The sequence below is a fragment of the Rhinatrema bivittatum genome, chromosome 4 (genome assembly GCF_901001135.1).
Source record: "Rhinatrema bivittatum chromosome 4, aRhiBiv1.1, whole genome shotgun sequence".
In the NCBI taxonomy this organism is placed as follows: domain Eukaryota; kingdom Metazoa; phylum Chordata; class Amphibia; order Gymnophiona; family Rhinatrematidae; genus Rhinatrema; species Rhinatrema bivittatum.
In genome coordinates, this window is record NC_042618.1 from 74443104 (window position 1) to 74455940 (window position 12837).

Below are 12837 nucleotides of genomic sequence, written 5' to 3' on the forward strand. Positions count from 1 at the left end.
ATCATCCTTCCAACATTTTGTCTAGTGACAGAGAAAGAAAAGAGAAACTTCTGGGTTCCTCCACTCTATTGAATCTCCTCAACTGTAGACACCTCCTGATTGGGGAGTGCCAGAACACAAATATTCGTCCTCTCTGACATTACTAAGTGTCTGAAGTGACACTTAATAGGGACATTTTAGAACCTTTTACACAAGTGTACTCCAAGGACAATAGGATAACAGTCCACACATTCCCACTGCTCTTCCCTAGGAGTTGGTTTTCACCAAGAGCTAATATATGACTGAAGGGGCCCCATGCAACAATGAATACTCAGGACGTACCACATATGATCGATTTGAGCATTAAAAGGTTTTAAGAATGTGCTTAGTTTCAGATTGTTCTCAATGACATCACCCATATGTGCTTGCTGTCACCTGTAACAGAAAAGCTATTTTGCTTTGTGGAAACTAACTTCTAACTTTTTATAATTTTTTCAGCACTTTGATTTTCCTTTGCCAAGTCCTTTGAAAGTATTTGAAATGCTTGTGATACCAGAACAAGAATACCCAATGGTCTGTGTAGCAGTTAGCAGAGGTTTGGAATCAAGTCAGGTTGTACAATTTGAGACCATCAATTTAAGCTCTGCTTCTTCATGGTTTACAGAAATAGGATCGGGTAAGTCTTGTTAACTTTTCTCTATTTTTCTTATTAGCTCATTATCAAGCTGCATGTTTTCTAATGTCACTGATAAAAGTAAAATAACTTTCATAGAACCTCAGTGCACATTTTCTTTAAAAAAAAAAAAAAAAGGCGGGGTGGGGGAGAGTTGTTCCCTTAAACCTTTTGAGGATACCATTTTACAGATATCAGTAACCTATCTTAACTTCTGATGCAGGAAGCTAATGGTATGTTAATGCATCAGGTGTTTAAAAAAAAAAAGCATGCTAACCCAAACATATGCATGCTAATATATGCTTAGCGCGCATAAAACAAGATTTGCGCACCTAACCTGTTTTATGCACTGAAAACATAATTTGTGCACAAAGCATATTCCCTGCACATAAATACCAAGAACAATCCTGAATTGATGTAGAATTGTCTGCTGGCAGTCCTGAGCATTGTCTAGTATATGACCTAAATATGATCATTTCACTATTTTATTCATGGAAAACATTGCATTTGGCATATGCTCATAATAGGAGATGTTAACATCGCCTGGAATATGGTGAATAGGGCGAATATTGTTCTGTCTTTTATCTGTATTGAATTGCTATCAATTGATTAGTTCAGCTACACATTGAGTAGGTCATAATCTAGACTTAATTGTTTTCAAGAGAGACTGAATTCAGGAAATTGTGTCCAGAATCTTAGTTATGCCCGCACTGTGGATTGATCATTTTGTGGGGAAGTTATGGTTTCCCTCCTTAATGTTAAACAACTTACATTTTCTAGAGGTGAAATTGATCTAACTCAATATGAGGCTAAAAGACCGATGCAATATATTGCACTCAGGCTAACGCACCGATCAACACTCTATTGGAGACATTAAAATAACCCCCAATGCAATACAGGGATTAGAATGTCCAAAACGCGCGTCCACTTGAACACATAGCTAATAGCCCTCATCGCATGCAAATTCCACACAAATGATACTATTAGCTATTATCCCGTGATGCCAAGGCCCCCATTTTAACACGGAAAATGTAATGCCTGCCCAGGAGCTGGCGTTAAAGCATGCAGCGCTCAAGGGCTCACTGGAAAAAAAAACAAAAAATCCTGCTTTCTGTGATTCCTCCTATTAGCTTCGTGATGACACTAAGTACGAGAAATCACAAAAAGCAGAATCATGCCATGCCCAAGGGCTCAACCAAAAAAAAAAATCCTACTTTCTGTGGTTTCTCATAGGAGGAGCCACAGAAAGCAGTATCCCCAAGATCTGGCCCGATTTGCCAAACAGTCCGGGTCGGACCTAGGTGTCTTGTACTTGAAATGTTATATCTAAGGTCCCTGTGGTAAAACAGCGCTTGCCAGACTCCAAATTCCCCCCCCCCCCCCCCCCCCCCCCCCAGGCCAAGAAACCCTGCTTGGCAGTAAGTGGAGTGAATTAATTAATACTGAGACACTTCTTGTCTCTTTGTCGACACCGTACTCAGAGGTGGTCAGAACTACCTCCTGATAATGTTAGACATCAGCAGTATTCGACACAGTCAACCATGACACATTGCTTAATAGATTAGCTGAAATCGGATTAAGGGATAACACAATTCTCTGGTTTAATTCATACCTAGAAAATAGATCTTATAAAGTAAGATTAGGCATATATGAATCACAAAAAATTGACCTTAAAACTGGTGTCCCTCAGGGGTCCTCCCTCTCCGCAATGCTTTTTAATATATATATATGTTATCACTATGTAAATTACTAGCTGGTCCTGGACTAAATTTGCATATTGCATCGAGCACCCAGGAGAGGTGGATGTGCACATGTTTTTTACACAATGATATTGCATCGGCCTGTAAATGGGTTAAACAGCAGGATTAAAAGGATTGCACAAGTACTTCTGTGCTGCTGTGCTCTGTTTACATTGGTTTAACCAGTAGCTCCTTTGAAGGATTCTAGGACTTGTAAAAGGTCAAATCCTGTCCCCTTGGTATTCCTTTGAATTGGTACAACTTAAAAAAAAAATGTTGCTGGGTTACAAAGCAAGATTCTCAAAAAAAGGTTAATTTGAGGCAGCACATAATTTGTTTAAATCAGAATTTCATGCTGTTAAAAAAAAAAAAAAAATTACCCATCAACCACACAAGTTATTTAATATTGTCAAAGGACTAATGGAGAAGCCTGGTAGTAAGATGGAAAGTTTAGATTTTATTTATTTATATTCTGCTTTTCAGCACTTCAAAGTAAATAATATTCAGTTACTGTAGGCATTTCCCTGTCCCCAGAGGGCTTTTAAATCTAAAAGGTGAATTTTAAAAGCCCAATATGCACACAAGTTGGGCCGGCACACATCGAGAGGATTTTAAAAGCAGCTTGTGTACTCTCGTATCTCCCACTATGCACACAAATGAAAAGTTCCAAAAAGAGGCGGGGCATGGGTGTTCCTGAATTTCAACTTGAAATTAGTGCATAAATCTTTCACGCACAAACGCGCCAGGGTCCCCTGCCGTGTAACTTTACTTCTGCTATGGAGAATGTGCAAGTTGTAAAACAAATCTAGACAAATCAGCAGGGTTTTAAGGGTCGGGTCTAACAGGGGAGAAGAGAGGCTATTAAACTGGAGGGTTTGGAAGTCCTATCCCTAAACTGAGCGAAATGGAAGCAAACTGGGAAAACAACTAATGGCGTCTCACGTGGCTTTTACAATACCCCCCACTTACATCGTAGAAGCAGCATTTGTGCACATCCACTTAAAATTGCGTGCACGTTTGTGTGGTCAGGCTATTTTATAACATGGACTTGTCCCCCAGCGCGGGCCAACAAGCACGCACATCTGCGTCTGTTTAAAAGTTACCGTCTAAGTACTTGATTCACTAAGGGCTTTTCCCATGGACAAGAAATGGGAGAAAAACCTCAATGAGTCTGGCCCAATGTACTTGAGGCAACAGAGGGAAAAATGACTTGTCCTAGGTCTCAAGCAGCAACTGTGAGATTTGAACTCTAGTTTCTGTGGTTTTCATAGCCCACTGCTTTAACCACTAGGCTGCTACTCCACTTGTAATAGTGTTGGCAAGATAGCAAATCTTCAGCTGCTTACTGTTTCAAGTTTCAGTGTTGGTTCTGTCATCCTACACCCCAAACTTGTCTTCAGATATATGCTGGAGCGAATTCCATACAGTATCAGTGAAAGAACTGAGTTATTTATAAATATGAATAGTTCTTTGTGCTTACATCCATGTCCCCATTTGGATACCTCAAAGCTTTAAACATGTATTTGCTGAGTTATTTACTACATTTAACATGTCTTTAGTTTGAAATGAGCCATCATATGTTTAAAAAACTTTGATCCAGGCAATTGCAGACCCTTAAGAGTTTTTGCCCAATTTCCAATCTCTCTTCACTAGCAAAATTGCTGGAGAAGATGGTATTGAAACAATTAACTGACTTTCTAGGAAAGTATCTTAAATGACTATCAAAGTAGTTTTCATAGTGAATTCAGTATAGAAACTTGCTGGTGTTCTTGTTAGATTCTGTGTTATGTGAGATAAATGAGTGAGTCTATTATTATGTTAATGCTAGATGTTTCATCTGTATTTAACACCATCAATCATCAAATTGTTCTGGAAAGGTTGAGTAGTATTGGCTTAAGTGGTGGAGCTTTGAAATGGTGCCAGTCTTTTCAGTCAAACGGAGCAGGTAACACTAGGGGATATCAGCTCTACCTGGAAAAAGTCTCTTCAGGTGTTCCTTAAGGTTCCGCCCTATCTTCAGTACTTTTAAACATCTGCTTACAGCCATTGGGTGAGGTAATCTCTTCCTATGGCATTGAATTTCAGATTTATGCAGATTATGTGCAGTTAGTTTTACCTGTTCATGGCTGTATTAAGTCCACTCTGGTTTTATTGGACTCTTGTACACAAGCAGCAGACAAATGGCTGCAACAAAATAGGAGGATGATAAATGCTATAAAACCAAAGCTATATGGCTTAGTCGAACCAGTTCTCCAGAATCATTATCAGTTTAAAACTTTTTGGAATTCCCTTTGCCAACAGAGGTACACCTTTTAAGGATACTCTTTAATTCCAATTTGACTTATAAGTGTCAAATAAACTTAGTATTGAGGTCTGTCTTTTCAAACTCAGATCAGTGAGAAGAAAAATACATACTGGAAAAAAAGTGATTTTTTTTTCACAGTAGTACAAGTCCTAGAATTACCTCCACTAGATTATTGTAACTCATTGTATGCCAACCTTCTTTAAGCTATCTAAAGCTCTTAATTGCTTCAAAATGCTACTGCTCAGCTTATCTTGGTGTGTGCCTTACAGGATCATATATCTCCAGAATTTCCGGTGGATAAGCAGGCTAAATTAGCCATGCTGTCAGGGACATCCCTCTGGGCAGCCCGCGGCAGGAAATATCTCTCCAGATATACAGAGCTTTGCTCTACGTGCCTGCACAGCAGTTCCCATGCAACAGCCTTCACTGTCCTCAGTTCTTTTCTTCCCGCACAGCTGTCAGATGCAGATCTCCTCGCCTCACGGCTTTTTCTTCTCATTTTACCTTCTTCGATCTTCACACCGGTGAACCCACAAAAAGCACTTTTCAGTGCTATCCATGGCTCCGAAGACATAACTATTGCTACTTGAGCCTGGGACTGGACCATGACCAGACATCCTTCCACGATTGTGGCAAGATTTCACAGAGGGTCCAGAGACAGGCTAAAAAAATGGCCAGGCTCCAGGATCTTGAAGGGGCCTCTTCGGGCTTGTATGCCCCAACACATCAGTCTACTCAGTCCTCGTCGAGGTGGGAGGCCAAGAAACTGGTGATGCAGAAACAATCATCATCACTGGAGCTGACCTCCAAAAAGCAAGGCCATATGGGGAAGTCCCCGAGGGAGCCGGGAGGTAAGGGCACAGATGACAAACCCACGGAAAGCCCCAGTACGTCAAACAAATCAGCACCTAAATCCATGAAGAGCCACGCGGGCCCAACCCGGCACACAGGACACGACACACATTCCGGAACAACGCACAACACAGACCGGCGCAAGACACTCGATGCAAGCTGGACCGTAACACCGCATGCTGCACTAATGCATGCATCAAAGGGAAAGTCGCCTTTGATGCAGAAATTGAAAGACCAATCGCACCACCGTGAGTCTAAGCACTCGACTCATCTGAAGCATGCACTGCAATAGAAACGCCAGGGCGAGAACTCTCAATCCCAGTGGCGCCCACACCCTTAGGTGATCTTTGCCCCAAGCAAGCTTGAGGACTTGGACACTTCTGAGGTAGACATCCTACAGATCTCTGAGGATTCGTCTGCCAGGGAGAGACTTTCCGCAGTCTGTAAACGTAGGAGGACTCAACCTCAGCTCCAAGAGACGGAAGTCTCACTATGAAGACCAGGGCCAGTCTCAACAAGTCAGGGGGCCTGACTCGTAAATTATGCTGGCGGCATTACTTTCCTGCAAAACGAGGAAAATTTTGTTCAGGGAAGGAAAGAAGTACATCTCCTCCTCCACAGAAATGGAAATATTCTCCTTCCCACCCTCAGATGTGTTGTGCATCTTCTCAGGCCATGTCTCAGATTTCCAGTGTACTTCAATCTTTTTTTGCATCTCTACTGTCTAATCACGACCCTATACCGCCTTCTAGTATCTTGGATGAAGCTTCGTCTTTGCGATCAGTCTCTTCCCCTCCGTGGGAGTTTGAAGTGGAGGAGGCTGACAATGGAGATCTAAGTCCAGCAGATACAAAACATACCAGGGAGCCTGTGGACGCCCCTTCAACTTCACCAGGTTCCTCAATGGGCATACCATTGGACTGACAAGAGAAGCCGCTGGAGCTGTCCTCACCCCAGAAGACCTTTCCTATTCTAAATTCATTGAAAAGGTGGGTGTCTTTTTGAGGTTGAGACCAAAATACTGCTGGACACACGGTCAGAGGTTCATGGCAACCTCAAAATCTTTGATGTTCCAGTGGAACCGATGGCATTTCCTTCTCATGCTGTCCTAGATGCAGTAATGGACAAATCGTGGGAGGCTTCTTTCTCGGCCCCATCTACTTCGCGGAAGTCTGACTTGAAGTACATCCTCACATTATGGACCAGTATAGCTGCCTCACACATCTGTTATGGTCGAGTCGGCCATGAAAAGAGCAAAGAAGACAAAATTATACTCCAGTACTCCTCTTGGTAAGGATAATAAGTACTTATTGGCAAGACAGTATTTCATAGTGCAATGCTTAATGCCAAAATATAGCAACAGCAGTTCTATATTACACAGTACCTCTATGAAACCCTTCCGAGGTTGAAGCCGAAAAATAATCAGTCAGCCGATAAACAGTCACAGACCCAGGTGATAGCAGATATGGAGGAAGGATTGCGCCACCTGCTTCACACAATCTGAGTCGTTTGAGACATCAGCTAGGATGTCGGCAGCATTGATAGCGGCCAAGAGGATTGCCTGGTTGAGGGCCAGCGCAATCCGGATCTCCCTTGCAAGGGGGATAATTTATTTGGTGATAGTCTGCGTGAGACTGTATCCCAACTCAATGAGCAGAGCACAGCGGTTTCCTCACTGTCGACATCCACGGAGTAGTCTTCCACAAGAAGGTTCTACCCATCCTATAAAAAGCCCTTCTACCAGAGGCGCCCCTATAGGCCATTCGCCTTCTACAGGTCTCCACCTTATCAGTCACAGAGGCAAAAGACTCCACAAACTCACACGAGAATGTTCAAGAACTCAAAGTTCTCAGAAACCACTGCAGAGCAATCAAAAACCACAGCAGGCTTTTTGAGGTCAACTGGCCCACAGCTATGGTCAGTAATGGGTGGCAGAATATCTTCTTTTTACGAAGTCTGGACTCTCATAAAATCAGATCATTGAGTTCTCAATGTTGTGCGGAACGGCTACAAACCGAATTTCAGGAAGGTTCTGATGGTGCCCCATCTTGCACCGGTTTTCTGGGAGAAAACAGGCTCTATGCTTCTCCAACAGGAAGTGTAGTTGTTGCTCGAATAGGCGATCCAATTGGGGTACCTCGATGACAGCACAATTGGGGATTTTATTCCTCATCCTGAAAAAGAGCAGAGGACTACAGCCCATCTTGGGCCTATGGGCCCTCAACCGGTTCATTTTGAGAGAAAAATTCAAAATGACATCTCTTAAAACCATGCTGCCTTTTCTGCAACCCAACGATTGGATGTGTTCCTTAGATATCAAGAATGCGTATTCCCACATCTTGATGTACCCATCCTGCTGGCTCTATCTTTGTTTTCAGGTAAACGCGCAACACTTCAATACAAGGTTCTTCTGTTGGGCCTGTTATCGGCACTCACAATGTTCATGAAATGCCTAACTCTAGCTGTGGCTTACCTCTGCAGAAAGGGTATAAAAGTTGGCTGCTAGTGGCCTCCATTCCTAAAATGCTCCCCTCGCCCCTAACGTAGATGATATCCTGCTTAGAGAATCTGGGATTCGTCAGCCACTACAAAAAGTCAAATCTTCACCCCATTCAAACGCTACAGTTTATAGGGGCAGTCATAAACACCAAAATTTGCAAAGCCTTTTTCTTATCATAGTCCGAACTTTTCGAGAGCTGGCCTACACATTGTGGAGCCAGTTGCATTTCCCAGCTGATCAGATACTCACTATCTTCGGTCACGTGGCAGCAGCAATATATGTGGTTCTGCATACCTGCCTTCATTTGCATCAACTACAATGGGGACTCAAGACTCAGTGGTCTCAGCTCGACCTCCCGATGTCACAAATGATCATTACTAAGTCATTCTCAGATTTGGATTGGTGGTTGTCTCCCAGGATTCTGGAGTCAGGAGTACTTTCGAACCCCGGCACAGCAAATTATGATGGCGCATCCACAAAGGTGCTCACATACACCTAAAAATGCAGGGAGTTTGTTCCCACAAGGAAAGGTGTTACGCCCGTCAGTCGCAGACGGCTGCGACTACTGTTGCTTACCTTTTTCTTTACATCCCTGACTCCATTGAGAAGACTTGCGGCCTCAGCCAGCCATCGCCGGCCTGCCTACCATTCCCAGATCTCCCAGGGCGGCATGGATGCTGCTGACTGCCATCTTGCCTTTGGAGTCACTTAGGCACGTGCATGGGCCAGTCTTAAGCACGTCATGGCAGGAATCTCGGGGGCATCCCCTCCGGATGATGACAATCTTCCTGCACATTTAAGCCGGCTGGCCCTGCTTACCTACGACTTGGCAACGAGTTCCCTCTTGCTAATTCCACTTCGCTCTCTGAAGGACCCTTCAATCCAGCTTCTACTTCCGTGGCATGAGACGTCCTGGGTACCCGTTCCTCGGGGGCCTCTCCTTTGTCTCTGGCTATCCAGTCCTCGGAGGGCCTAATGCCTTGGACGTCTGCCTGCCCCGTTCCCTGGGGCTTTCCTGAAATCATCGCTACTCCAGCCATGAGTACTCCGCTCTGCGGACCATTCCTTCTCTACTGAGGACCTCTCCGGTGTACCCCGCTCTGCAGACCATTACCTTCTCTACTGAGGACCTCTCCGGTGTACCCCGCTCCGCGGTCCATTACCTTCTCTACTGAGGACCTCTCCGGTGTACCCCGCTCTGCGGACCATTACCTTCTCTACTGAGGACGTCATTGGTGTACCGCGCTTCGCGGACCATTACCATCTTTACAGAGGACTTCATTGGTGTACCCCTCTCTGCGGACCATTACCATCTATTCTGAGGTACCCTCCTTGGGTATTCCCCATTCCACTGTCCAGTGGTACCTCAGTGTTTGAGAGACTTTCTCTGGCATCCCCCACTCCGCGGGTAGTGCTGCTCTTTCTCTTTAATAAAGACTCTAGACTTGTACTGTGTCTGATGTCAGCTGAGACCTCACCTCCCGACAATGAGGCTCACAGGGCTCCTCCCCGTGGACGGTACCATCTCTCACCTCAGCCCAGGGCCCACACACCCCCACTAATCCTAACAGGATTCTTCATATCAGCCTTCTAGATTTGAGAACTGTAAGAAATGCCATCTACGCCTTCTCCCATCTGCTCACGGAGAAGAGGGTTATGGTCTACACAATCAGGTGGCCATGTTTTAGTTAAAGAAGGCAGGCGGGTCCAATTCAAGGACGCTTAGCAAGGAATCTGTGCTAATCCTGGAATGGGCCCTTGCTCATGCCATCCAGTTACAGACAACCTACCTTCCGGGTATCAGGAACACACAAGCTGACAGCAGAATTTTTCACCACAAGGATGTAGTGGACGCATTGTTCAGGAGGTGGGGGATGCCCTTCATGGACCTTTTTGCAACAGAATTGAATGCAGACCTGCCAAAATTTTGTTGCCTTCACCCAAGTGGACGCAGAATTGCGCAAGATGCATTTCTGATTCTCTGGGTGCAAAACCTGTTCTATGCATATCCTCCAGTACCTCTGATAGGAAGAGTAATCTAAAAATGCATCATGGATCAGTCAGATCTCATTCTCATAACACAGGCGTGGCCCAGGCAGCCGTGGTACGCTATCTCATTCAACTCTCAATTCATCTACCAATCCTTTTGGGGAACAGGGTGAACCTACTGTCAAAGAAAGGGGGCACACTCCATCCAGTGTGAGACTCTGCATCTGACTGCTTGGAGGTTGAAAGGGAAGTGTTGAGGCATCTCCCTCTCCCATCTGAAATTCAGGACATTATAATATCATCCAGGAAGCAGTCAACAAGGAAAAACTGTGCTGGTAAATGGTATAGATACCTGCCCTGGTGCGCCACTATGTCAGTAGACCCATTTGGATGTTCCCCGGAACAATTGCTACAATATCTACATTTGCTGAATTCCTCTGGTCTTGCTGTCTCTTCCATCATAGTGCATCTCAGCGCTATAGCAGCGTTTCATCCTTCCATATAGGGAAATTCGATTTCTACACATTACTTGGTGTCTCGTTTCATGAAGGGTGTTCTAAAATTCTGTCCCCCACTTTCACAGCTGGCAGTTCCTTGGGATATCAACCTGGTGTTGGAGACACTTATGCTTCCGCCCTTTGAATCAATGCAAACTGCTTCCCTGAAATTCTTGACATGGAAGGTGCTGTTCCTAGTGGCAATAACCTCAGCAAGGCGAGTTAATGAACTTCAGGTGCTGGTCCACTATCCCCCTTAATTGCAATTTTACCATGACAGTCACCTTGCAAACCCATCCAACCTCCTACCAAAGGTATTCTATGTATTTCATCTGAATCAAACTATCACCCTACGAAACTTCTTTTCAAAATTACATGCAACTGACAGGAAAATAATTCTTCATACTCTGGGTTGCAAAAGAGCCCTGGCATACTACAGACAGAGGTCTCATTCGCCTAACCGGCATTCCCAACTCTCGTCTCCATCAACCCGAATGCTCCAGAGTTGCCCATGGCCAAAAGAACATTAGCCAATTGGTTGTCCCAATGCATACACTTCTGTTATGCATCTCAACCAAAACACCTCAAGTCAAGGGCAAAGGCGCACCAAATCAGAGCCACAGCAACTTGTATAGCCCATCTTCGCAATGTGCCAGTTCAAGACATATGTAAAGTGGCGACTTGGTCCACTCAACATACCTTCACATTTCATTACTGCCTCCAACAATCAAGATCTGATGCAGCTGAGGGGCAAGCGATCTTACACTACGCCACTGGCACATAGAGTCTGTCCATCAATGAGCACATTGACTATCTGCATTATGACAGCATGAAGGATTGTAACCTTCTGACATGGGCAACAGTGTGCTTAATCTACCCTTAGCTGGGGACTCCCAGTCAGCATGGCTAATTCAGCCTGCTTATCAACAAGAAAAAAACAAGTTTGCTTATTAGATAGCAAGATGAATTAGCCATGCGTTCCCGCCCTCCTCCCTGGACAGTATCTTACTTTTTCAATTTGCTCTTACTCATTTTTCTGTTCGCTGCTGGTCCATGCTTTATGAACAACTGAGGACAGTGAAGGCAGTCATGTGGGAACCACCACGCAGGCATGCAGAGCAAAGCTCTGTATATCTGGAGAGATGTTTCCTGCATCAAGCCACCCGGAGGGATGTCCCAAACAGCATGGCTAATTTCATCCTGCTATCTATGGAAAACAGTTTATGGTAAGCAAACTTGCTTTTATCTGTCCTCAGTTGGTTACCTGTGGCTCTAATGGTGAATTTTAAGCTGGTTAGCTTAGTGTTTAAGATTTGTAACAAGGATGTCCTCCATATCTAACACACAGGCCGATACAGTAAAGTGGGGCCGTGGTTACCCCGCTCCTAACCCGCTTTCTGCTCACTTTCCGGCCGCGTTAGCCCTTCCTGCGATACACTATCCCCTTTAACCCATCCTTACCTCCTCTTTAAATCCCCGGGTAACCCCATCCGCACACGGCATGTATATCAGATGTAAACGATCGAATTAGCTATTCCCTCCCATACAGTAACGCGCGCCCCGACTATCGCTATTTTACCCTGCCGTTTTGCCGCGCGTTTAACCTGCTAACTTACCACCTACCCTTACCCCTGCTTTAGAGGCAGGGGTAAGGGTAGACGGCAAACTTTCCCCCAAAAGGAAACCTCTAAAAACCTAAAATCCCCTCCTCCCGAAGCGACTTTTTGTTGTTTTCTTACTTTTTGTTGCTTTCAGCTCCTTCCCTTCTCTGCCGTCCTCCGGAGGGGCAGCCAGCGGCGAAAGCGGCTTGCAGCATTCCCTCGCGACCATGTGCAGAGTCTTTTGGGAGGAACCGGAGTCCTAGCGCCTCCAGTGCCCTGGAGGAAAAATCCCCCCCCCCCCCCCCCCCCGGAGAACCCAGCTGGGGTTAAGAGGTGCGAGTACTGAGTGAATCCCCTTCCCCAGGGCAGTGCCCCTGACAGGGGCTGCAAGGTAGCGAAGCGTACTTTCATTGGCCTGAGCGCCCGTCAATTTGGGTGCTCCAGCCAATGAAAGCACATAGACGGGCGCGCGTGACGCACACCGTGACGTCACGCACGCCCGTCTATGTGCTTTCATTGGCTGGAGCCCTCCGGAGGGCAGCAGAGAAGGGAAGGGGCTGAAAAGCAACAAAAGGTAACTTGGCACATGTCGAGCCGCTTCGGGAGGAGGGGATTTTCGGTTTTTAGGTTTTCATGGGTTAAAGTTGGGATCCACTTCCTGGTGCCTGTCATTTCAAATGTCATTTGAAATGACAGGTACCA

General features: G+C 45.2%; 1 protein-coding gene across 3 annotated transcripts in view; it reads left to right on the plus strand.

Moving 5' to 3' along the window:
- The window catches only part of MAP4K5 (mitogen-activated protein kinase kinase kinase kinase 5), a 341354-nt gene that overhangs the window by 298251 nt on the left and 30266 nt on the right, over positions 1-12837 (plus strand). For all 3 annotated transcript variants that reach the window (XM_029598355.1, XM_029598353.1, XM_029598354.1), the window contains one exon: positions 478-655. In XM_029598355.1, the coding sequence (XP_029454215.1) occupies positions 478-655 (178 nt within the window). The remainder of the gene's footprint in view (positions 1-477; positions 656-12837) is intronic.